Source organism: Lonchura striata, chromosome 1, assembly GCF_046129695.1.
Source record: "Lonchura striata isolate bLonStr1 chromosome 1, bLonStr1.mat, whole genome shotgun sequence".
Taxonomy (NCBI): domain Eukaryota; kingdom Metazoa; phylum Chordata; class Aves; order Passeriformes; family Estrildidae; genus Lonchura; species Lonchura striata.
Window position 1 is genome coordinate 60,181,211 of NC_134603.1, and position 27,487 is coordinate 60,208,697.

At 40.0% G+C, this 27,487-nt stretch overlaps 1 protein-coding gene across 6 annotated transcripts in view; it reads left to right on the plus strand.

Moving 5' to 3' along the window:
• The window catches only part of CARMIL1 (capping protein regulator and myosin 1 linker 1), a 194,785-nt gene that overhangs the window by 154,386 nt on the left and 12,912 nt on the right, over positions 1–27,487 (plus strand). For 3 of the 6 annotated variants that reach the window (XM_021528664.3, XM_021528666.3, XM_021528669.3), the window contains 5 exons: positions 12,762–12,779; positions 16,696–16,762; positions 17,083–17,279; positions 21,255–21,361; positions 23,536–23,968. In XM_021528664.3, coding sequence (XP_021384339.1) covers positions 12,762–12,779; positions 16,696–16,762; positions 17,083–17,279; positions 21,255–21,361; positions 23,536–23,968 — 822 coding nt within the window. The remainder of the gene's footprint in view (positions 1–12,761; positions 12,780–16,695; positions 16,763–17,082; positions 17,280–21,254; positions 21,362–23,535; positions 23,969–27,487) is intronic. The other 3 variants (XM_021528667.3, XM_021528668.3, XM_021528671.3) reach the window with 1 other exon arrangement.

Sequence of the window (27,487 nt, forward strand, 5' to 3'; positions counted from 1 at the left end):
TATGTGGCATCTGAACGCTGTACCTGTAAGTTAGTTTATGCATGCTAGCTTCATAGATGAAAAACTAAACTAAAGGCTTGTTTTGACACCCCACACTCTGCCTTTAAATTTATTCTTGCAAAAAATAGCTCCTGTCTTTATCTCATATCACCATGGTTATATGAAAGCATTATATCACTCCACTGTTGTCTTTCACTTTAGCCATATTAAAATAATGGAAATGTGATTCTGCTTACACTCTCTAAAAGATGCATTAGATGCTAACTGTACTTATCTTCAGAAGTGTTTATATGTCTTCATTCTCTTCATTCACCCTCAACTTGCGCAGAGATTCAAATACCTTTGTGACCCAGATTCTCATCAATACAATTTCTGAAGAGAATGAAGCATCAAATAAACATGAGACAGTAATCTTAGTGCTAAAGAATCCATTTATTAAAAACTGTAATCCATATCTGGGAGCTGCTTTTTGCTTCCTGACTACAAATTATGTTGCTTGCTGCTGTAAAAATATACAGATGGACGAATTCATAGAATAGTTTGGGTTGGAAAGGACATGAAAGATCATGTTCTGTGGACAGAGACATCTTCTATTAGACCTGGTTGCTCAGAGCACAATCCAGTTTGGCCTTGGACACTTTTAGGGACAGGGCATCCACAACTTCTCTGGGCAACCTGTTCCAGTGTCTCATCACCCTCACAGTAAAGAATTTCTTCCTAATATTCTTGTCAAAATCCACCCTCTTTCAGTTGAAGTGATTTCTCTTTTTTCTATCACCCTTGTAAATAGTCCTGCCTTTTTGTAGGTCCCCTTTAGGTACTGTTGTAAGGTCTCCCTGGAGCCTTCTCTTCTCCAGACTGACCAACCCTAGCTCCTTCAGCCTGTCTTCATAGGAGAGCTGCTCCATCCCTCTGATCATCCTCATGGCCTCATCTGGACTCATTCCAGCTGGTCCCTGTCCTTAAACTGGGGGCCTCAGAGTTGGAACGCAGCATTCCAGGTGGATTCTCACAAGATAGGATAGAGGGGCTGAATCCCCTCCCTCACTCTGCTGGCCACTCTGCTTTTGATACAGCCCAGGATACAACTGGCCTTTTGGGATGTGAGTGCATGTTGTCAGGTCTTGTTGAGTTTCCCATCCACAGACATCCCCAAGTGCTTCTCCCCAGGACTGCTCTCTCCCCAGTCGCTGCCCAGCCTGTGTTTGTGCTTAGGATTGACCCAACCCACATGCAGGACGTAGCACTTGGCCTTGTTGAACTTTAACATTGACACAACGACACAGCTCCAAAAGGCTGGGCTAGTGTTCTCACCGAGTTTCTTGTGACTGAAAGCACTTTAAGAATGCATCTAATGTGTGGAGTTAGTAAATTCAAAGAAAGCACTTTCCAAGTGATTCCTTTTAGCTATGGGAAAATCCTACAGAGTTCAGATACTCTCTTGATAAACATAACCTTATCTGTGGCAGCTTTTAAGTGTCACACAGGTATTTGTGTGGAAATAAGGAACCCTCTGACAGGAGCATCAGTGAATGCATTATGAGCTAGTCAGTGCAGGACACAGATATGTTGCTGAGAGATTTTACTACAAAGAGAAACATATGATTTATGAACTAAAATTAGGAGCCTAATTTATTTTGTTTATTTTTAATCTTAAATGTGAAGTAGATATTTAGATATTTCCTCCAAAGTGGCATTAGTCCAGGACACTGCCTTGCTTGGTTATTGGAAATCCTTAAGCAGATTTTTAGCCTTTCGATTAGATGCACCTGGCTGTGTGCAAAGCTCAAACCTGAAACATTGAATTGCAGTTTGGTGAATTGTACTTGTTTGGGAGCCTAATCTCCTATAGCCAAAGAAGTATTTGGAAAGTAGGATGGGGGTGATTGGGTTGCTGGGATGCTAGAGAAAACTCTCCTATTTTAAGCCAAGCCTTGCTCCAGCTGGCTGTCAAGATGTTTTGGGAAGAGATTTTAGTCATGAAGGAGAGGAACTGAGCTTGGACCACCATTTGGAGGAAGCTGTTTCCCATTTGCCAAACAGGATTTGTTTTACAAACCCCTATTATCTTCATCAATTCTTTGTTCTTGTTTTCTTCATCAAGCCTATTTATGATCAGTATTTGGCTGGGGTAAACTATACAGCCTCATGTTGTTATTTACCAACTTCCCTTGAAGCTGTATTTTAACAATGTGGGGGAAAAATGGATCTGGATTCACATTTGACTATGGTTGTAGGTAGATTGCATATCACTGAAGCTATGTGAATGACTGAGAGTGAGGTGGATGTATTGGTAATAAAATGTTGATGAGCTGTTTATTTTTATGTGTGAATTGAAAGCCGAATACAGAAAAGTATGGAATACTTGGACTGACAGCAAAGGGATCTGAAATCTCCACTGCTGGTGATAGAGGGAACAAACAGGCACTATTTCAGAGCCTGCCCACCTATTCTCAAGCAGAGTGCAGAGTGGCTGTGGCTGGGAGGATTTCCCTGACAGAGAAGAAGTTAAGATACGTATAAACAACACAGACAAGACAGAACGAAATATCACAAATGGGCTCACGAAATGCATCACTGAAAAATAGACTCTTACATGTTATTGCCAGTATTTTCTGTTGTGGGAATAAGGACTTCCTAAATATCAAACTCTGCAGTTAACATTTATTAGCTTCAGCTTAGGGTAAGTTTCTTATTCAGCCTTTAACAGTGGCCTGAGAGCCCATAATATGAAAGACTTGTCAGTCATACCAGAATTTGCCAGTCTGTTAAATGTGTTGTGAAGATCACTGGGAGCAATTGAGTGGTCCAGTGTAGGATGAGATTGCTGGAACATTACGCATCCGAGAGCTTCTGATCTCCCTGAGCTGCACTACAGTAAATTGATGCTTCCCTAATCTACAGCTGTCTTAGTTGTCTACATTTGATTAGAGCTGCATTGATGGTAATGAGTAATTAGATAAAAGTTGTGTGCAACTAAGATGGAAAGAAAAATCTTTATGCAGAAAATTACTTGCTCTTCTCAGATGAAAGAAAAACCCATAGCCTGCTTTTCAGAGCTTAGACACAATCATGAATTAAGTTCATAAAATAGTATGGTTTGTCTAAATTTTCCTGTGTGTGTATGATGAGTGTGACACATATTCAACTCATGCATGCATTTTAAAACTAGCTTTAAATAACGCACCCTTTTTTACTGAGACTGAATATTGTGTGTCTTGGTATGTGTGATCATGTAGGTAGATACTATCTGATTTTAATTCACATAATGCTTCTAATTGTCATGTGCATTAGTACTTTACAGAAGTACTAATTACTAAATTACTAATTACTAAATAATGATCATTCCCTACCAAAAGATAGTAGAGCATCTTTGTTAGACTGTGTTTAACAGTTATTTTCTAATGTCTTTTTTTAGCTATTTAAATGTTATTTTGGGTTCTAGAGTACTAAATAGACCTCAATAGAGTTGAGACAATATTTAAAGATGTTTTGAGAGAAACAGCTTTTCTTTTGCTAACAATCCACTGTTTTTTTTCAGTGTCTCTCTCAGCAATATAACTTTATTACTATAGGTAGTAACAAGATACAGCCAGGATAAGTATTGTTTTTATAATAAAGTAAAGGTTATTTGCTTTATGAAGAGGTATGGTAGGAAGTTGTTTGAAACATGGGAAGCAATTTTAGGTTGTAATACAGAAGTTTGCCTATAACTCTTCTTCAAAGCATTTCAGTAGGATTGAAACACTTGGATGGTCAATTTTGTTTGAAAAAATGCTAGTGGGTAATAGGAAAGGACTGGCTGTGGTGAATATTGCGTGCTAGCCATTTATCATCTATTTCTAATTTTAACCACAGAAATTGTTCTGTGATTTCAATGGAGAAAAGTTTTAACAAAAAATCTCATGAGCAATATGTTTAAAGTTCTTTCTTGAACAATATATTTCACCTGTAGAGTAGAGAAGAAAATTTTCAGAAATAGCAGAATGTGGATTGGTAGTGTATATTTTTCCTGGCTAGCCATTGTCAAAGATTTAGCAGATGAATCCTGTTTTTACATGAAAATTTATGACCTTGTGTGTTCTAGAGGACAAGGAGTGTATGAACCTCAGTGTTTTCAAAGAAAAGGAAAAAATGGCACTCACCAAAAATGAAATTATTGAAAGAAACAAATAACTAAAAAAAGAACCCAAAAAGAACACCCCAAACTCATAAAGCACCACCTGTAATCTGTTCTCCCCGACCTATCCCCAACCCCTGGTCCCTTTCCCATCAACAACAAGTTTGAATTAAAATAACAGAAACCTCTTCAGTTGCTTTCACTGGCAGAAGGAGGAGATCATGGTGCACACTCAGGAACATGTGCACTGATGCTGTAGGAAGGAAAACCAAAGCACAGATTCTCTGGTATGCCCTGATTTACTACCACATCTGATTCTTGCTGCTCTCTATTTACCTGCAACAGAATTGTCTCAGGCATAGAGACTCAGATTTTTAGATTAAAGACTGAACACCTACTGCAAATAAACCGTGTTTCCTGTTGGATTCTATATGTTCTCCTGTGCCATAAATAAAGCTCAAGCTCTGTGACTGACTTAATCCAGCAAAAATCTTCTTTTTGCTTAAATGAGCATCTCCACTTTCCCCCGTACACAGTTCTCACTTTCCTGCCCACAGCCTCACCACAAACTGAGTGTGGGAATTGATTCGACTGACAGGTCAGCTTTTCATGGAGGATTTCTTTCCCAGGTTAGTTTACAGACCAACTAGTCCCCTGGCTGAGTCCCCAAAACAAATCCTGAGTGGCAGAAACAAGCAGACGAGGATGAGGGCAAAGGCAGCAGCCTGGATGAATGCTGGATTAAATTGATTGTGACACTTGAGTTTCTCTCTTGTATGCATTAGCAGAAATGGGCCTTTGATGTGCAGTAAATACAGCACTCTGTGGGAAGCTAGAAACTGGCATTATGGTATGTGAGAGTGTTCTTGGCTCCAGAAAAGGCTCAAAGGCATGTGAGCAAATCTACTTCAGTGGGAGTCCAGTCACATTTCTGACTCACCCTGAACTAGGACAGTTTATGGTAATATCACCAGGAGGAGCAAAGTACAGTGCCAGAGTCCTCCTTAAGCCTTTCCCTACACATGCAGTGCTGTAGCTGAGAAAGTGCCATACAAAAGGAATCAGTGTGATCATTTTGCAGAATGTCTTGTTTATTTGCAATTTATGTGTTATCCTCATTAGAATTATGAATACATTAATTTTAATAGTGAATATTTATTACCTATCTTTTCCTGATTTCCTCTGTATATAGTTTTGCAGCATCCTCACTGCCCTTATCATGTGTATTCAATACTTGATACATATATAGACTACAGAGTACAGGCTTATGAGGGGTTACATGTTCCCAGCTGAAACACTCTAAAAGAAACCTGGCTTTCAATGTCTTTTCTTGGGTCTCTAAATGGAAGGAGGTGATGGATAATTTATAGTTTTTTGTTTTTTTTCTTAAACCAGCTGAGGTTTCTTAGAGTTCAAAGCTGTTTCTCATAATCTAGGGTACATTATTGGCACAATATGAAGTAAATGAAGAATGTGATGAACTGCTTAACAGTACTGCATTCATGTTTAAGGAAAAAAAGTAGTATAAATTTGGAGATTGCTTTCTGCTTAGGTTATAGGAAGAACTATGGAATGCAGCTGCTGGGTATTCTGTTTGGGTGGTGACACCTGTACCAGGCACTTGTTTTCCTGTAATACTGGTGCCTTAGCAGAGCCAGATTTGTGCTGGGGGTGGAGAGGAGGGCATGTAGTTGTTGTGATTTAATCAGGCAGGCAGCTGAACATTACACTCACCTCCCCCACCGTGGGATGTGTGAGAGAATTAGAAAAAAAGTAAAAAACTCATGGTTTGAAAAGACAAACAGTTTAGTAGAGCAGAAAAGGAAGGGGATCTAGTAAAAATGATGAAAAAAAATGTACAAAACAAGTGATACATGATGCAGTTGTCCAGCACCTGCTGGCTGATGCCCAGCCAGACCCTGAGGAGCAGCTACCACCTCCTGGCCAATTACTCCTGGCTTTATAAGCTGAGCATGATGCCACATGGTATGGAATGTCCCTTTGGTCAGCTGGAGTCAGCTCTCCTGGCTGTGCCCCCTCACAACTTATTGTGCACCCCCACTCTCCTTGCTGGCAGGGCTGCGTGAGAAGCTAAAAAGTCCTTGATTTAGTGTAAGCATTGCTCAGCAACATTTAAAAGCACCATCATGTTATCAACACTATTCTCATGCTAAATCCAAAACACAGCACCGTACTAGATGCTAGGAAGAAAATGAACTTGTTCCCAGCTGAGAACAAGAATGCACTTATATCTTTTGTGGCAGTAATTGTCTTACTGATGCTGATTTTCCATTGGTTTGCTTCATGTGTCATGAAAAAGCCACATGGAGAGGAGAGTTCAGTAACAAAGCACTCACTGAAACACTGGTCTTGAGAGATGAACTTCCCTGCAGGGATTTTAAGAGGGAGTTACTACTAAGAAATTTGTCTGTGGTGGACAGAAAGGTCTTGAATATGCAGCTGTGCAATCTGTGGGTAGTGCCAGCCCTGGCTGCACAATCCAGCCATTTGCCACTCTGCAGGCAAGAATTTGAGTGCCCAGCACAGGCACCTCAGCAGGCACCAGCTAGCTGTCATGGGCTGTCGCAGCCTGCTGATGGACACCTTTCCATCACTTGGTGGAGAGGTGACTGTCCCTACCTGCATTTGCTTGCCTGTTCAGCCAGCAGCTGAATCACCCCAGAACTCACCTACCTGCTCCAGGCAGAGTTAACAGGCTATGAGGACAAAGCCCTTTTGCACAGGCTGGGTCAGGGGCACTCATGTGATCCCTTTTGCCAGCAGAACCATGGAGTCAGTTGGTGTTCAGCACAAACAGATACCAAATTAACTTCCCACGGCCTCTGCTTATAAGAATCTTCCTGTTTTTTCCCTGGTAGATCAGCAGGAGCTCCTTTGGAGTAATTCTTGCCAAAATCTCTGCTCTGGAGCCTTTGGCAGAGGCGCAACAGCAAGCAGCATGAGAATAACCTGTGATAATGCCATTTCTGCAACACACATCTCTCTGTAGCCATGATGTGTCCCAATTCAATTAACATCTGTCAAGTTGACCTTCTCAAATGGTTGAAGAGTTTTCTGTATAGGTTGTGTGGTCGTTTCTGCTGCTTTTTTGATTCTTCTAGCATCTCAGATGAACAACTTGGCATGAGGTACTTAATCTGTGTTGTCTGGGGAAATCTTGTTTACTCTGAAATCTGGAGAGCCTACTGAAAATAGCACAAGCATGAGTCTGTCTCACTAAGAGTGCTTCACAGTTCTCACTTCACCCAGAAGAACATGAGGCTTGCCACGTTTTGCTCTGCAACACTGATACTTCATATTGCAAGGATAAAGAATAGTTCCTCGCAGGAAGAAGGGAGATAAAGTCTGCGCTAGGACAGGCAGTTACATAGTACCATTAGGCTTTACTATATTTTGTCAAGGAAAAGTAGGTTAGGATGAGCTGGGTTACCAGAATAGGAACTTAAAAATAAATAAAATCAAGTATACATACTGCCAAAAGGTCAGAAGACAGCTTCCAAGTCATCAAGCCTCATCACTGCTATCATTGACAACTGCATCACACAGCCTTATTCATAAATATATCAGGAATCCTCAAAGCATTTTTCTGTTAGACTAGAGGAGAACTTTGAGGAAAACATACTTTCTTTGGATGTTATTCAGGTCACCTAAAGCCTCATTACAAAGTAGTGCATGTATCTTTGCAGTGAGATTGTATCTCATGTTAGTTTAAGTTAGTGTGAATTTTTGAGGTCAGTACTGGCAGGACTGGAATACTAATCTGAAACCAAAAGCACTTAAATAGGTGAAAGAATCTTCAAATATGAAGATATTAAAGAAATCTAAAAGAAAAAAAAAAAAGAGAGAAGAACAAAGTGATAGAAAAGTCAGGTTGGTTTCACTCTAAGCTGATCAGAACTTCATTTTATCTGGTACAATTTAGCTATGAGTCATTTCCAATAGCATGGTATTTAGATATTCCTGGGAAGTTTGTGTCTATATAATCAGCACTTAATTCCGTGCTTGTGATGAGCAGCCCTGCTCAGGGTAGGCATCTTCCAATCTTTTCATTGTGTTTTTGTCCCTCTTAGGCTCATGTGCTTCCCCATGACTGTCTGACCAAGCAGCATTATTTAAATCATGTGTCATACTTTAGTGTCATCACTGCATAGGTCAGCTTTTGAGTTTTGCCATCCTCTCTTGGGTGAATAATGATTGACATTTTCCATCAGTTTATTTTATAGAAGAAACTCAAATACTCAAGTATTTCAGTTTCTCATACAGGGTCTTAGAATATTTCCTCTTTTCAGTGGGAAGATATCTTGATTTAGTATAGACAAGACTTAAAATTCAGAAAGTTGAGAGGTTTTTTTTTAATGCTTTAGTTCATAAAGTATATTCAAAGTCTCTGAGGGGTATGAAGATTTATTGTGCATGCTGGAGAGATGTCTGAAGCAATATTTTCTATGAGAAAATAACAACTCAAGTGTGCCTGGGTTTTCAAGAATAACACTTCCCATTATAATTTTGAGCATAGAGTCCACTTGCCCCTCCAGGGTAAATTCACTGTGATAAACTAATCCCAGTAGCATTTCCACTGTCAAATGCCACCACAAACAATGCATCATCTGCCCACAAAGAGTCTGACAACAGTGGAAAGATGACTGGTTGTTTTTTTGTCTGGATGACTGCTTATCCTTTTGGTAGTTGTTCACTTCAGATTGTTGGATGGAAGGAGAGATGGAGAAGCTGTGCTGGTTCTCAGTCCTGGGAAGCTCCAGGGCAGACAGGTACAATAGCTCTTTTCATAAAATCATCAAATGGTTTTAAAGATTCACTAGTTCCAAGTTCCTGCCGTGGGCAGGAGCATCCTTTGCTAGATCAAGACGCCCTAAGCCCTGTTTTTCCTGGCTTGAACACCCATTCAGCAGTACATTGCCTCTGAGCTGCTTTAATGATGTTCTTGCCCAGGGCACCTGATACATATGGTAGCTGTTAAAGAACTGCCTAAGGCTATCTTGAATAGCTGTCCACCCCTGCCTGTTTGCCAAGTTTAAGAGCTTTCTATTCTTACTGTATGGAAGATTAGGTCATGAACAAAGTAATTTTTGGGTCAGCTTTTGCCTGCTGAAGGTAATAAACAGTGACAAGCAAGCAGGTTGTGGTGACTTTAAGATATAGTTTGTTCTAGCTGACCTGTAGCAGGTCTCTCCTCTGCACTTAGTTTTTTACTAAAATAACTATAAAAGCAAAAGTAATGTAGTTGAAACCATCCTCTTGGATAATCTTGAAGCCCAGGTAATGGAGAAGATGTTAACCTCTTTATGAGCAAATAGAAAGCAAAACTGATGCTATAGAGAATTGCTTTTTCTTTTGCAGGTGGTAGTTGCAGCCACGGATTCCTTGCAGGATACTAATTCAGAACATGGAATTTAACGTTTGGTTTGATAATTTTAGGAACCACTCAGTTTAATTTGTGTGTCTGATTTTTCACTCTTCATGGTGTAAGCTTTGGTTGCTTTTATGCAGGGATGTTTATTAGCTGGAATTTTACATTACTCAAAAGATGCAAGTGCAGAATTATTAATTAAAAGAAAATACTGAAATGCTTGATGAAATATCAGAGTATATGTGCCACATCCCAGCAAGCAGAAAAGCAAAGGTTTCTTGGCTAGTAAAATATAACAAGCTCAAGGGCAAATCTACTGAGCTTATTTTACTGTAGTGCTACTCCTTTTCTTTCAGAAAATATTTCTGTACAAAGGAATTCTAAAGGTCAGGTTGGTTTATATGAGACTAATTGAATTAATACTGAACCCATAGCTCCTTCTGTAGAAATTCAGCTCTTCAGGGAGGGAAGGAAACAAACATACTGCTGAAACTCACATATAGATTATTTGTATGCCGTATTTATTTACATTATTTACTCTATCTGTCTGTCTGTCTATCTATCTATCATATTTCCATCAAGAGTACAGAATTCTGAAATATGAAGGTAAGGGCTGATATGAACAAGCACAGCCCCTACCTTCAGGACTGTGAGGGGCTTTGTTTTCCTGTCTACTGAAAAATACTCCATTAGGTGTCATAGATTTTAGCATTGCTTTTAACTTTCCAAGGTCGATGGCACTCAAGGGGCAGATTCTAAGGACAGTGGCTCTGGTTATTGTCACTACTAGTGGGAAGTACATCACTGATTTTTGGAAGCCATGTCAGGGGTTTCACCCTGGAAATCACATAAAATCTTTAGTTGAAGTAAGCAATAACAACTTTCTAGTTCCAAAGGTTTTCTGTGCAGATGGTGAGATACCTGCATGTCCAAAGATGTCATGTGCAAGAACCAGAACTGGTCAATTAATTTGCTGCTCTGCTTTGTTAAGAAATTTTTGGGTTTGTTTTTGTTTGTTTGTTTGTTTGTTTGGGGTTTTTTTGGGGTTTTTTTTGAGACAACATATGTATGACACTGTCAGAGGTAGTTGGGAGACTAAAAGAAGCATGGGAAACATTGATTGACTGAACTGGTGTCATGGCAGCTTTACAGGTCAGAATTCCTTACAGCAAAAGAAAACAACAGGACTTGTTTTCTTACACCTCTTTCTTAAAAAGGCAAACCCCACAAAATGCATATAGCTGAAATGGTATAGCACTGGATAAATATGTTCTGTAAAATTCCTTTGAAATATTTTTATGACATCTCAAACCTCATTGGCACATTGTTAGAATTCCCCAATGCAGTTTCTTGTTTTGTTTTGGTTTAATTTTGTCGGGATTTTTGGCTGTGGGTTGGTGTTTCATCTTTGGGTATTGTCCATGTATACTGCAAGGCAGACCACTTCATATTGCAATTATGCTGAGAGCAAACAAAGTGGGGGAAGGTTGAGAGGCCTTATGGTCTGTAGCACTTCAGGGGGCTGAAGACTGTCTTTAGGTTCCCTGCAGAGCAGCCAGAAGATTCCTTGGTGGCTTCAGGCAAATCCCTTGGTCTTTGCTTTGCTTTGCTTAATGGTGCTTCCTTCTCTAACCTGCTGTGCACCTCTTTCTCCCTCCTTACTCCCCACCCACAAGGTGTTCAGCACCTTTTAAGTGCCTCAGTAGATGGGAGATCACTGAAGTGTGGAAAGCAGGAGTTTCCATAAGCCCTTGTTGGATCAGGACCATAGACTCTCTATAAACTCTCTCCTGGAATTGCTTCCATTTATGTGTGTTGCTTTGCACTTTGGTCCCAATGACATTTCCAGCTGCATATATAATACAAATAACTTTCCTGCCTATGCATTGAATACACAGAAAACGCTGGACTACTGCCACGAATGCTGTCTGAATGGGAATCAGTGTTGCAGGTTTATTTTTTGAAGTGTGCAGGAGCACATTTTTAAAGATTGTATCAGTTTTTGAGATGTTTGTGATTTGGTTCTGCAGTCTCTCCAGCAATCTCAGAGCAGCTGTAGTGATTAGTAGGGTAGAAGATGGGCAAGAGAAGAGAGAACAAAGATTCTGACAGCAAAATTGAGTCAGAGTGTATGTGTGCATGGATAGCATACAAAAATGAGAGTAATGAGGTGGTTTGCTGGAATCACTGCTAGCTGAGAACTCTTGAACAAAGCCAAAGTTTCTGAGGGTAAAATAAAATAAAGACCAAAAAAACCCCAAAACCCTGAGGCAAAATCCCAACAAACTAACAACTGACCCTGAGGACAGCAGGAAAATAAAGGAGAGGACCTGGGTGCAAAAACATGCAGCACTTTATTGACAATGTCCTTAATCCATACCATGACTACTTCTGCAAAATTCTGCTAACACCTGCAGTGTTGTAATAGCTGTTCCTATTTAATTTGAAAACAAAAGCACACTTCTAATAATTATTTTTTCTAACCCTAAATTTGGGAGGAGCATGGTTGGTCTTGAGCTATAGAAGAGATGGGATATGGCATTTGGGATTGCTTCATTTCCTGTGATGGCTATGCTGCTTCCTTTTTTTGCTTATAATTTTTGAAGGCAAAAAGGTTGTGCTTTAGTCATGAAACAGCAACTTTCTCATGTGCTAAAAGTGCTTGAAAGTCTGTGTCTCTAAACCTCCTTATGGGAAGGAGAAATACTATTGCTTTTGTTTAGGCTTATTTAAACCTCAGGAGAACAGACTTCCATCCTTTTTCATTCCTTCAACAGAAGCTTTGTTTTATTTTCCTTGCTTACTTGCACGCCACAACAAACAAGCAATTTTTAATTCAGAATCTTCCTTCAGACTAGGAAGTAGGAGAATTATGGTTTTTTTCTCACTCCTGGTGCCAGCAAAATGGAAAAACACAGTACATTGGGACAGCAGGTGGCAGGTTGGCACCATGGCGAGTGCCTTATATTGAAAACAAATGTCAGAAAGCCTTAGTTTTTCCAAATGTAGATCAAATGAGAGAGCACATATTTCTCTGGTTATCCTCTGGAAATACAAATTTGTATAGCACTTCCAATACAAGGGATTTTTACCCCATTCTTGCATGTCACCTTTCCTGCTAAGACTTCCAAGTGTTTTGGCTTTAGTTTTCTTTATTTTGGTGATTCCTGGTTTTGCCTCCTTTCCTGACAACTGCTGTTGCTTTGTCTTCCCCATTCATATTCTTTTTTCTTTCTTTTTTGCTGCATGGAGACTCTCTGCTGTACAAGTGTAAGTATTTTTTTAGCTCTGCTGTTTCTGGCCTACTTGTTTATGTTTTTGTGCTCCATTTGCCTCTGTACTGAGTGAGAGTCTCCTGGGAGACTGTAATGCCATCCATCTGCACCTACAAATGAACTAGGCAGTAGTTCAGGAATGAGATTGGATTTACAAAAAGGTTCAGCTAATGTAGTGTCTGAATTTAAGGGATCCCTTGGTTTTAAGACCAAACCAAATCAGAGTGCTGCTATTGGGGGTATAAGCACAAATATTACTCCTCAGAAGGGAAGTCTGTTGAGTTGGTTTTATATGCAAGCATCATACAGCTTAATGAAATAGTCCTTAGCATGTTCTCAAAGCTGAAAACTCATATGTTGAATGGAGTCTGGTTAGGAAGGTAAAATTCAAGAGGGAGCAGCAAGTTGTTCATTAGTTTGTTTGAAATCTGAAAGGGAAGTGACAGGAGGGTCACAGAGCATCTCTGAATCTAATAGGATTTAATATAAATTACTTTGAAGTAGGAGGAGAAAAACATGGAAATAAGCATATCCTTCAGCACTGAGAGTAATTTCAATTATCTGTATAAACAAAGAGAATATCTGAGATCCTCTTTCTGAAAGTACATTGTTTTCTAGCATTCAAAACAGAACGATTTCAGTTGATTTTAATTCCCAAGGTACTAGTGTTCTTCCACAGCTGGTAATACAATTTCAGAAAGCTCCAGAGAATTCAGACAGTTTTGTGAGGAAGGCAGTCAGAAGGGAGGAATCTGGAAAAGCGATCATGGGGAAAGATCCTGGGAGCTTAAAGTTAGCAAGGACACATGACAGTGTGTAAATAAGCCCTTATTTGGAAGTGTGGCTCCCATCTACTGCAGAAGGGTACATTCATGGAGCCATTCACTGAGATCTCAGTGGCATAGGTGCATGCAGACTTCCAAGGGGTCCTCTCAAATTCCAGAGATGCAGTTAATATTTCTATCTGTACTGCCAAGCAGCCTACAATGTGCTCATGGAAAAGTGGGCAAAACAAGGAAGAATTCAGGAGGTGGAGTGCTAGAATGGAAAGTCTGTGGAAGTTGTGTATGAGAGGAGGTGATACTAGCAGCCATTCCTCTGTAAAGGCCACAAGGGAAGCATAAGGCTGGAGAGCCACGTTGTGCTTGTGGGGCCAGAGGTGGTGAGAAGGCAGAAGATGTGCTTCTGCCAAAGCTGAACTGCTTCTTTGTAATATAGGAAATGGGAGTCAGGCTGGGTAGTTCAGATATCTCCTCTAGCAATGACATGTGCACTGCTGCTGCAGCAGACTGTGTGGTGGCTGAGATGTTAAGCAGAGATTAAGCCTAATATTTTGTAAAAGAGCACACTGGCCTATTTAAATTAATGCTTTGACCCATTTTGCTCTGCATGTGATCTAGAAAGTTTACTTGGCAAGAAGCCTTTCATCTGTGCACTTCGTAAACAGGCTAGGAAACAGAAGGTTTTCAAATACAAGTGTATGTGGAGCTGTTATTCATGCTGTTAAAGCAAATGGGAAGCATCTCTATCCCTCTGCCTTTATCCGCAGCAACCAAGCTGCTGATGGATCATGCCAAGCTGACAGTAAGTTACAGCAGAAACTGGCTTATGGTCATCAGCACAAGCTCTGCAGGGTCATCTGGGGGCATTTTCTTTTCTGGGAAGGAAAATGAAATCATTCTGTTCCTGGCTGTTAGAGAAGTATTTGGAGCATTCCAGTCCTTGCACAGGAACCTCAAAACTTGCCCTGTGCTGTTTTGCATTGGTGCCCTGTGCCGAGGCAGCTCTCAGCTTGTCCATGTTCATCACTCAGAACACTGGCCATGCCTGTGCAGCTGCTGCTAAGTGACCAGAGCTCTTCCATCAGCAGTGTTTTCTGTTCTCCCTTCTGGTCTTCTTTAGCAAAGGAGTTGCTGTATCTAACTAAATGTAACTTCCAGTCACACCACCCAGAAAAACCAGGAAACAGACTAAAATCCATGTGAATATACCTTCATAAGAGAAATGGGCTGTGTCTGGAAATGAAACCAGGACTACCAGGACTAGTGACTTAGGATTGCTGTCCCCCAAATGCTGAGCTGCCCCAGCTCTTTCTTACATGAGGTGTGAATGCTTTGCTTGTTTCAGGTTTGGGGGATGGATGGACAGCTGCTGAGGTGTGCAGTTCAGAGGCTGCAAAGCCGCTTACCTTTTGCACAGTCCACTGCAGTTGTGGCTGAAAAAATTCAGCACCTCTCCAGCCACTCACCATCAAATCCATTGCATTTAATTTATTGGTAACTCTGAAGGTAGTGTCTGACCTTTTGATGCAGCAACACTTTGCCTGATCATTAGTGTCAGAGTGAGTCTACTCAGGTGGCAAACTACTTCCTGGCTCATCTTGAAACTATTGCATCATTTACTGATGGTTGTCAAATATGGAAGTGGAAATCTGCAACAGCTGAAGGTATCTTTTTCTCCCAACAATGTACATGTCAATAAAACCAGAGTTCTGTTGCCCAGGCAGTGCTATCACTGCCCACTCTGTGGTCTTTAAGTCCTTTTCTGGTCTTGAGAAAATAGGTAATAACTGTCCTGTCACAAAAATCTGTCATAACCCTGAGCATGTGAGTACTGGCATAATGATCCTCATGGCTACTTTGGGAATATGAATTCAGCACATGCGAGTCTGTGCACTGAACCTCCCATGCATAAAAACTAGCAAATCTTTACCTTAAACAGTTCATGATTTGTCTGAAATGTTAACACCAACTGTGTTTTTTCTGGCTGATAAAAAATTGATGCTACTAACTTCATTAATAATTCTGTTAATGAGTGGCAAGCCATAACAGCTTGCTGACTGATACTCCAGAATTTGAAGCCACTAGATTTGAAGTCACTAGACTTCAAGACTAGTAGGTTAATGGTATCAATAATGCCAGCATGTACAACTCTACCACAAAAGGAGCCCATCTTTATAGAAGCTGTGTGATTTTAAATCAAGTCTTGAGAAAACCTGCAGTTCAGCTTTTGAACAGAAAGTCTGACAATGCTGAGCTATGTTAAGAGGTTTGGAATTGGTGATTCATCCATGTTCTGTAGCAAAACCATCTTTCTCACCATGCAAATTTTCAGAAGGCTTCAGTCAAGACAAAGAAGACAACTTTCTTCCAAAAAGAGCAAACTTGAGTCTTAAGCCTGGGTATTTGTGCTATTAAGACTATGTACTCATTTTTTGACAATGTGAAGATCAGAAAGCTAATAGCAGTAATTCAGTAACTGTGTTGAATGTATACTGAGCTTTCTACCTCTTCTCAGTGTGTCTAAAGTCCAGGGAAGTCATGTGTTTGCTACAGATACTGCCAACACTGACTTGGTTTTGTTTTTCAAAGGAGAGCTGTATTCTCCAAGGCTCATTTTCCTAGGGAAGTTTGGTGAGCTGTGTGGTGATGTCAGAAACATAGATTCCCAGTAACATGCCACTAACAAATGAACTGAGGAAGTGTATTTTTCATCAAAAATAAAAGCCAGAACAAAGGATAGACTATTCCTGGTATTGTCATTAACTGCAATGTTGGACAAAGTAATTAAGTCTTAAATGAGTCCCTTGTGATCTCTGCAGAGGTGAGATTTTAATAGTTCCCTTGTTTTACAGTTGGGGATCAAAGACTTAATGCCTGGACACTTTCAGTAATCATCCTGTGTGCAGCCTGCACTTTTAGTGGGAAAAATGTATTACCTCTCTGGTTCTGTTCAAAGTCAGTTAAAACATAAATTTAGAAAATGTTCTGAATGTATGAGAGAGGGAGGAAAAAGCCCATTAATTTCTGGTGTTAAATCAGATCTTTCAATGGTTCATAGGATTGAAAAACTGTTTTGTTGTAATTTCTTTTGTCCCATAAAATGATTTTTATTTTGTTTTATGTTAATAGATGACTCCTAAATCAAAAAGGAAAAGCATCCACAGTAGAATGCTCCGGCCAGTATCCAGAGCTTTTGGTAAGTGAGAATTCCTTAAAACCATTTTGTTTCTTTGCTTGCCTGAGGTGGTTCTAGATGGTTCTTGATTGAATAGCACAGGTGATTCTCCCTCCCTCTGGATTGCATTTGTGGCCCACACTGCCTGCTTTGTTTTGGAACTCTGCTAATGTTTTTGATAGTAAATAGTTGCTCACAGTGCTCTCTCTGCTCACAGAAATGTTGTGGCTAAGTTCCCTGAATATGCTTATAATTATAGGCCACCAAAAAGAGGAATGGCATTTTGTCATTTGTTTTAAATATCATGTTAAATCTAATTAGAAAGTTTTTATTTCTCTTAGAAATGGAATTTGATCTAGATAAAGCACTGGAAGAAGTACCTATCCATATAGAAGACCCACCATTTCCTTCCAGCAGGCCAGACAAACGAACTTCTGGATTCATTTCAGAGCTGCCATCAGAAGAAGGAAGGAAACTGGAACACTTTACAAAATTAAGGCCCAAAAGAAATAAAAAGCAGCAGCCCAGCCAAGCAGCAGTGAGTCTACATTAAAATATTGCTGGCAATGTTGTGTGTTGATTGCTTTTTGCCATGAGTCAGGTCTTTCAGTGTAATGAGGACAATGGTTGAAGGTACAAAAGCCATAAGCAACTACTTAATTTTTCTTCTGGTATTCATGTCTTTCAGTGTGCTATCCCTATTACAAGCTTTTTGTCTTGTTTGACACAGCCTAAATCCAGGATATGTTTTATCCTTTTTTATTTTGATTTTTTTTTTTCATGGAAGCAGTTTCTGGAGGTGCTTGGAGCTTTCACAGGAAATGTGCAAAATATCATGAGACTTTTCAATTATTTTGCAAGGGTTTGTTAAGTCTTAATCCTTTTTTCTGCCTGCATTAAGATGTGGTAAATTGGCATGAGTTCTTCTTTCTATCAGCTCTCAGAGGAGCTGTTCTGTGATACCCAGCTTCCCACAGCTCCTAAACTGAAGATGATGTTTGGGCCAGCAAATCTGCATAGTCACAGATCTGCTTTTCATGCTGGAGCCTGCCTTAGAAAGGCAAAACAGAAGAGCACTGTCTGTTCACGAAAGGCATTGGTGTGAACTCAATATACATGTGTGGAGCTCCCACAGCTCCATTTCCTTGGCACACTGCATCAGTAAAGATTTATTTCTGTGATGGTGTGTCCTCAGGGTATGTGAGGACAGATCTGGAGGAGGTACAGAGTTATCTCACAGCAACAGAGCACAGCTGATGTGATAAGTAGCCCCATCAAGGGGCAGCAGTTGCCTCTCCGTGTTAGGCTGCCTCACAATAAATGCCTGTGGCCTCTTCTGCTTCCTGAGGATTTCCAATTGAGAGGATCCTTGAAAATTTCCCTAATGCTGGGAAAGATCATATCAGGCAGTGGAATGCTTTTTGTATCACTTGGAAAGGGAAAAACATTCAAGCCAACTTTCCATTCCCTTGTGCTTCACTGGGAAGGTTAGAGGTAGCAGAAAAATGGATTTGTCTCCATGTAGTGAAAACACATCTGTGTTTACTCTCTCAGTTCCACTTCTGCAGAACACACATGTTTTCCCTGTTGCTTCCAAGCTCAGCGCATCCTGTGCCATCAGCACAGGGAGGTGGAAGGAGTGGGGGTGTAGGAGGGACAAGTGCTCCACTACCAGGCATGGAGCACTACCAGCACATGCAGTATCTTCTTCAACAGCAACAAGAAGGTCACTCCTTGTACAGAAGTCTTACTTCCCAGGATAGTGCAGTGTTGTGGGAATGCTCATCCACATTAAATTAATTAGGAAACTGGGAGTTTATTTAGTTTCAGAAATTGGAATCAGCACTTTTTAGTTAAACTCATTTGTCCCTGTCTTGTTTTTATGAACCACTTAGTTCTTTACTAGTTCTGACCTCAAAATGAGTCTAAACAAATTTTTGAAAGACTTAAGATGTTTGTTTTGATGCTTCCTTGAAAATAAAACAGCCAGATTTTGGAGGTCAGAGTCATGAGTGGACTGTGACATTGCTTGCAGAGTTGATTTGCTGCTGGTTTTGCCACTTCAAGAATACAGAATCCAGTGCTTAGGGAAAGCACTTGAAATGTGAGAGGCAAAATCTTGACCTTTTTTGCCACTTAAAGCAGTTCTGTTGTGTTGTTTGCTGTTCCCATTATTTGTATTTAGTAATTCAAGGGGTCTCAGATGATCATAGTTGTACTTCTCTGGTTTTGCTGGAAAACGCATTTGTTCTTTGGAAGCAGAAAAATGTAAGAAAAGAAAGGAGAAAATGGAGAAAAAATGAGAAACTTTTAACTTGAGTTGGGTGGGTGAGCAGAAGAAAGACTTATAGTTTTGTCAGTTTCTACTGGAATGAGTGTTTAGAGAGGGGAAAAATGAGAGGGAAAATAACAAAAACTCAAGATCCACTCTCAAGTAGTTTTAACTTTGAAGCAAAATGATAAAACAGTTGTTTATCATTTAGATTTTTGTGAGATCTTAACCTCATGAGTTCTTCCTTTGTATGTGAAGTTATAGTACAGCAAAGGAGATGAATCTCTAATGTATGAAAGAGATTGTGATTCATCTTATTTATTTCTGCTTCAAAGCCAGTTTTTTCCTTAACAAAGAAACATGCTTTCTTTTAAACTTAAGCTTTAAAAAGAGATAAAAAAGGACAAATGAAGACTTAACACTTTTTTTTTAAGAGTTAGGAATGTGTAACACAAAATAAACCAGAGCTCAGTCTTACAGTTAATGTTGGTACTTGAAGGTGCTACAATCAAAAGCTATAAGAATATCCTGTACCTTGAGGACCTTATTAGACCCTCAACATTTCTGTACATCTTTAGTTATTTTTAAGAAACTTGATGCTGTTTCAGATGCAAATTATTTTCTCTTTCTGAGGTAGATATTCTCATTTGCTGTAGATCATTGGATCCTGGAATTAGTTCCCCTTCAGGAGATGCCCTTGCTTTTGATACTTTCATGTTTATCCCTGCTACCTGGGGGACTACAGTAGCAATATGCAGTGGTTTCTCACGTCTTTTTAAATGTGTCATTCACTTTTATTTTGTGTTTTGATTGAGACACCACTGATAAGGGATTTGTCACTGAGACCAACCCGGATGAAGGCATGTGCACTCCTGCCTACTGTGAGATGTTCCAGCCAAACAAGCTCTCTATAGAGCATACCAAAGCTGGAAATCTGATAAATCATTGTGCTAACTTAGAATAGAACTGTTCTTCATAGAAAATCTGTTGCCAGTTTGACTGGCAGCAAAACAGTCATTACCAGGTGGGCTCCTTTCAGATCAGTATTAGATTGCTACACAGGTATCAATAAAATATCAACTATTATCTTTCATAACAAAAATAACAGGGTTCAGGAATGGAAAGCAAAAGGTTTCATGGCTCTGTCAGAGTACTGGTTCATATGAAGCCCATTTTCCTGACTTAATGAGACTGGGTTTGGTGTTAACGGCAGCTTTTAAGAATATTGAAGCCTAGAAAAGACTTTGTATTGTACTTCAGAAGAGAAGCAGGGATTACTCATGAGTTATGGTGGCACCTAGGAGATTCCTTGATTTGAATTGTTTCAAATTACAAACCCTGTTATTTTGTGTCCTGGCCCATAGCACTACCAAGAATACAAATGAGTTTGGTCCTGGGGAGTCTTCTGTAGTAATCTGAAAGGTTTCCATTTGGCATTTGAATTAAAAGAAGTCTCTTTACTGGTAATAGAGCTATTCCACATCAAAGCCATGTACAGGAGCTAGACCACATGAGAAATCCTCCCAAGAGACTTCTTGTTTCATCTTCAGGAAGCTTCAGAGTCACCAGTTAAGATTCACAGGGCCTTTGTGGTTGGCAGGTATTTCAAAGCCAGCCTGGTTTATATGCCAGAGGTCATCCATATTCAAAATGTGGGCATTGAAATCAAAGATGGGGAGCAAGTTTGTTGCTTTCAGACACTGAGCATAAGTCTGTGTTTGGTTCCTAAAGTGGAACACCTGATTCTGTATTTAGAGTCTCTGCTTTTGGAAGTGCTAGACTGAATGAATTATAAAAGGCTCTGTTAGCCTACTGGAGCCATTTCTAAATATCTTAAGTCCAAAATCTAGAACATAGTTTTTTCTCCAAATAGGGAAGCAGCTGGCTGTTGAAAATATTTTCTCTTCAGGTCACCACCTGCTCAGGATTTATTTTTTCTGTGTTTTGTTGCTTGTCTGACTGACCTAGTGCTCTATTCTCTCAAGCTCAAGGCATTTGATTTCTGGCCTCATGCATTACAGCATCCAGTTTGTCACTGGTGTTTTGGGTTACTTTGCATTTGATGTAAAGCATCAGCTGGCCTGGCTAGAGGAAGAATTCCAGTGGTGATTCTGTTCTCTGCACTGAGTTCTGGTTGGCACACATAATTTTTTATAATGTCTTAACTCTTAATTATTATCACTGGAGCAAACATGCTTAGATTATTATATAAGAGAGATATTTTTTTTTTTCTTCTGTCAGGTGTCTGCTGGAGTAGCACCAGAAGGGGATCAGAATGGCCTCATGGGGAGAGTGGATGAAGGTGTGGATGAATTTTTCACTAAGAAAGTGACAAAAATGGATTCAAAGTAAGTTAAAAAAAATTTTAGCTGTTTATCTGTTATTTTTTTTTAAAGTCCATCTTGATAACTGTGCAAACAGCACTTTCAAGCTGTGTTTGACTCCTGTTCCAAATATCCAGGGTTGCTGTTGTCAAACTCAGAAAATACCATAGTAGTCAAGACATTGTGAATTCAACTCCCTGACCTTAAAAGTGGCTACTTTGAAATAAATTGCTTTACTATCCCATGATGGGGGGGATTAATGACTAGTGTTTATTTTTATAATTCAGTTGACTTCATTTTACCCTTCAGTGAAGCTCATTAGAGCTCAAGCAGAGCTTTGTATTGGTTGAGAGTTTCCCCAGGGCTCATTGTACACTTGGTGTTTCTCTCTAGTGAGGAGTGCTGTTGGGTACAGCGGTTTCATGGATGACAGTAGATTTATGCTGGTTCTGAAATATGTTAAAGATGTGTTTCACCAATTTGTAGTATTCCAGGTTTAAGCAAAATATTAATCTGAGAGATGTCTCCTTCTTTATATAAGGGTTATGGAGCTGATGCAGTTGCTTTGGAGATGGCTGTATATTTTCAGAACCATGCATGTAAATGTTCGTGAATTTATGCATGTTTCTGCATGTGCACACACAGACTATTTCCATAACTAAATGAGAAAGCAAGGGTGATTTCCAGGCAACTTGGAATGACCCTTTCTGTGCTGTATGTGACATCCATTAGGGAAAACAGTGAGTGTTGACTGGTAGATAGCTGTGCCAGTAAAAGCAAATGTTCCAAAGTCACCATGAGTTATAGATATCTATAGTGACATGTGAAGCAATGTGTGATATACTATGTATCATAGTATGAAACTGTGGTAGCTTTGAAAAACGTCCTAAGCAGGTTAAGTTCAGGATGCTCACAGGCTTGCATTTGCATTCCCATGTGCTTCCTTTGGGTGCCTGCCAGCTGCTCATTTCAGACATCCCTGTGAACTTGCACATCCCTGGCTATGCTCTTTGCTGAGGATCTTTATTTGGGATCTGGCACCACTGGCTCTCTTTCCAGTTTGGATGCTTTTATACTTTCATGTGAATGTGTATGTGCTCAGCTTTGCCCTTAAGTTTGAATACTCTGCTCAGAAGATGCCTCTAGAAAATCTTAGTGGCAGGTGGGCTCTTTAGGAATTGGTTTTGCTTGTTTGTTCTTTTGGGTTTTGTGTTTTTTTCATTCTTCTTCTTTTTTTTTTTTTTTTTTTTTTTTTTTTTTTAGATGAGCATCTGCACTATAAAAGTAACCTCTGTATTACTTAATGAGAGAAAGTAGCTGTGCCAGCTAGTTCCTATTTCAAGCAGGGCCCTTAAGGAACAATATCTCCCAAAAGCTGTGTTAAACATGTGCCTATATCAGTTCTTCTCCTTTTACTAATAGGCAGGTACATACCACAGGCAGTGCATTCTGGAAACAGGGCAGAGTGAAATTGTATGTTGTGGTGGATTGACCCTGTGCCCACCATCACTGCTCTATCACTCCCCTCCTGCTGGACAGAGGAGAGAAAATATAATGAAAGGCTTGTGGATTCGGATAAGGGCAGGGAGAGATGTCTTGCCAGTTGCCATCATGGGTAAAACAGACTCAACCTGAGAGAAAATAAATTTAATATATTAACAATCAAATCAGACTATGATAATGAGAAATAAACTGAATCTTAAAAATAGCTCTCCCCACCACTCCCTTTTTCCAGGGCTCAACTTCAGTCCTGATTTTCTCTACCCTCTCCTCCCCAGTGGAGCAGGGGACAGGGAATGGTGGCTGCTGTCAGTTCATCATGCATTCTCTACTGCTCCTTCCTATTCAGCAGAACTTCTTACACAGAAGCCACTCTTGTAGACCCCCTGCTACCAAAAGCTGGCCATGCAAACCCAAGATCTATGTGCACAGACAGCTTGGTTAGAGCTGTCTGGTGTTAGAAACAGCTGGATGCCCAGTGCAGATGAAACAACTGCACAAAGCAGCACAGGAATCCTCAAGATATGATCAATGCTAATTGTCCTGGTTTTAATTTAGAGACACCAGGTAATGATTTGGCCTAGGGCAATATATGGGTCATAGAAAACATTAGCTTTGCCTGGAAAAAGTAGTTTGATACTATTTAAAAAAGGGAGTTGGGGGCAGAGAAAAGTTTGAAATGTCTGTGTCTTTTTTAGGAGACCATCAACTAAAAGTTCAGACAGCAGTGAGCACAGTGAAGCAGGTGATGAGAAGAAGAAAAGGGACTCGAGGAAGAGTGGTTTCCTTAACTTAATCAAATCAAGAGGCTCCAAATCCGAACGCCCCCAGACCGTGTCGGTGGCTGAGGAGCCCTCCTCACCCAAGGTTGCTGCAAAAAGCCCAGCTTTAGACACCAGCAAGAAGGAGGCAAAGCCTGCAGAGCAGAACGGCGGCACAGAGCGATCCGAGGAATTAAAGACACCAGACTCCCTGGAGGAGGTGCAGACAGATGATGTGGCAAAAGCTGAGAGAGGTGACAGCAAGGGAAGCCCCCAGGGAGGCCGGAGGTACGGTGTGCAAGTGATGGGCAGTGGACTTCTCGCAGAAATGAAAGCCAAGCAGGAGAAGAGAGCAGCCTCTGCTCAAAAGGTGAAGGCAATTTGATTTCTTTTGAGTTATTAAAAAAAGAGCAAAACTGTGTGTCTTCAGGAGAGGTGGTTTGGGACTGCAAGGGTTGGTGGCTGGGCTTGACACATCAGTCCTGCTTTCCAGCAGGGATTGTGGTGTTCCTGCAGGAGGACTGCTCTCTGCTGTGGTGGTTGAACACAAACAGCCTGGCCAAGGCAAGGCTGCACACGTGGAGCAGGAGTTGCAGCCTTGTGCCTGCGCTTTCACTCCCCTCAGGGAGGGAGTAATACCTGCCCTTGCACTTGGTGTCAGACCATCACAAACACAGAAGAGGACATGTAATTGTTTGCACATATCACAGAATAACTTGGAACCAACTAGTAAGCCCAGCTCAGTATCTCCACTCTATATATGTGGTTTTTTCACAGTGCATATTGGAATTGCTTCAGAAAAAGTAAAACTAGGACAGGCTTCTTACTGTGTGCCGCTTGCACACCAGTACCTCAGGTATGTGGCAGAGTTAACTACAGCAGTGGCTGGCTGTATTCTCTTTCAGACAGATGGAGAGGTCTGCTGTATATTAAATTATATATTCCATGCAGAGAAGTAAAACTGGCTACCAGTCACTGTTTACACTACTTGGTATATGCTTTTCTTGTTGCACTTTTTGATTTTTATGTCCTTTTGTACCACACCTCATTATTTTTCTGCCTTTGGTTTATGTATTTAAAATACTAATCATGAAAGAAAACAACTTATTAAAAAAATGATTTCAAATTTCCTGTCCATATTTCCTTTACTCTCTGTAATTTTCTCTTCTGTGAAGTGCTGATCCTGGGCAGGAACTCTGCTTCACTCTCCAAATGTACATAGTGGAATATCCTTGTGTTCCTCCAAAGCATTCTGTGCTAGCCTATTTTGCCTGATGCCCATTTCCAGTGGCCTTCCCCATTATTATCCTCTGCTTCCTTCCAGCTGGAATTGGCATATTTCACAAGTACCAAAGAATCAGCCTTTTTTCACTTCTCTCCTCCTCTTCCTTGTGCAGGGCACTCAGATGTTCTCCATTTGCCATCACTGTCCCCTGTCATTTAAAAGGTGTTGCCTTACAAAAAAGCTCATCTCATGCTTTGTTGTGTTTTCCTTCCTTTGATACATATATCCTGCCATGGCCTAGCAAGGCACCCAAAGTCCATTTTCACCTTTCTTCATAGCCTTACAGCGCTTGCCATGATGTGTAAGCCATTCCTGCAGACACCAGAGTCTTGTCACAAGCAGATTCAAATTAATGCAGTTGTCTATGGATCATTAAAGGGATCCTCAGTGCAGAAATGATTTTTCTAAAGAATGACCAATTCCTTCCTTTCTCATTGGTATTAAGTAATGCCCATGAATAGTCTCATTGACTTTTAAAGCACCAAGTTTTCAAATAAAATGCCATATGATTTTAAATAAGAGTATTATGCCCTGCCTGTAATATGTAAAATACCAAGCCGTTCCAGCTTATATGAATTTTTACAAGTGCATAATTGTGTATGCTTTGTGCTCTTTGGGTTCTTAATGCTTATTATCTACAGTGAATCAAATCTGGGAGGACATGACTGAGGTAGAATATTAGCATGTGTTGGGTTTTGGTTTTTTTTGTAAGTGGGGAAAGTAAAAGTCCTCTTCAGTTAGTGAGCTTCCATAACATTAATTGGAAACTTTAATTTCATAATTTCATCCTTCGGAAGTAAAAGTTGTTGCCTATTCCAAGGTTTTGGGATGGTTTTTTACCACACAACTTATTGACTGGTTGGAAGGGTTATCTCTCTTATTTCTGGTTTAAATTACAAGAAAATAATATTATTACTCTTATTTTTATACAATTTTATATTTTTGGAATGCAAAAGTATGTCTTTATACATATACATATATAAAAGAGTGGCAATAAAGCTGAACTGAAATAGGAATCTGTACACAGCAGAGTACTGAATTATCTATTCTTAATGTTGTTCAGAGGAGACAAATTTGAGCTGCTGTTCAAAAGCATTTTTCACATGCTTCATCCATCACAATATCAAATAATTTAGGTTTGCACTTTTATTCATGATACTCGTGAAGTTGGAAATCATACAGTATCCTGACACCTGAGATGCAGAAGACAGCATCCCACTGCTACATTGTTCAGGATGGTTGTGATATGAAAATGTCTGTAACATTTTCAGATTTATCAGAATTTCAGCATGATAGAAAATTGTATTTTCCTGTAAGGTACAGATGGCTGCTTATATTCTGAGCTATTTTACATGAAAACAAAGCCAGAAGGAATTTACTATTTCATTCATACCCTACCACAGTCTTCTTACAGATAAAAGTGATGAGCAGGTGCAGAGTAGATGGAAAGATGGTAAATGCATTTTTGTTTTCTTTTGCTTAGAATACAACGTGGGAATTGGCACTAATGGTAGAGTCAAGTATTTGGAGATCGTGTTGCCTCAGGGCACACATAAATAGATCTTTTAGCTCCATCTAGTGTTCCACACTGGATTTTTAAATACCTGAGCAAGGCCCACAAGGAAACCATCATTCATAACCTGTTTATTCCCTCTCGGTGGTACACAACTCTGCAGTGTTTCCCAACCTTACACGAATTGCTATTAAAAATACAGCCTGGGCATTATTTACCTACATGATGAATTCACCTGCATCGATCTGACTTCTCAGGGTAAATTTTTGCTGCCAGTGTTTAGTGTTGTCTGGGGACCATAAGCTGTTTGTAATGTGTGTACAGTAGGTAGCCAAACATGCTCACATCCTAATTGCATTTCTAAGTACTACACTAATAGGTGCCAGCAGTGGCTTTTCTTCTTGTCTTGGTACATGGTCATATTTCCCCAGCTGTCCCATAACTAGAGAGGGAGGAAGGAACTATAGTGAAATTAGTTTCATGCAGTCATGCAGCTCTCCTAAGTCATTTACTGTAGTTAAGTGTTATGCATCTTCCTTCAGTATTTGCATAAAAAAATTAGTCTCTTAATGAAAGTTCAAGAGAATTTACATTCCATTAAAATATTGTTGCAAAAAAAAAGAAAAGGTGTTTTTTTCTAAGGTACAGAAATGAAATCCAGCAAAAGGAGAGTAGTATTCCCTTAAAAAAATATATAGCCAAGACAGTCTTATAGAAAAACTTGTAACTTTAGGAGGTGAACCAGTGAGAATTTAGCCAAAATATCAATGTCAATCAAGAAATGGGAACAAAAACTGAGTTTCTGCCCATTGGCACAAAGCCCTAAGGCTTCTTGGAAGTGACTTTGTTTTGTCCATATGGACACCATAGCTAAATATTCTGGTCCTACAAGTCACAGCATTTCTAGAGTTCATATTTCCAGAAGACTTCTTTGTATCAGGGTAGTTTTACAGTACAGGAAGTTTAATGATTATTCTAATAGTTACCTCCTTAATGCAGTGTGCCATTTTAAGTGTTCACCTGTTCTTAGAGGAGAGGCTGGGAGATAGCATCACCCTGCCAGGTCTTATACACTCAGCATCTCCATTCTC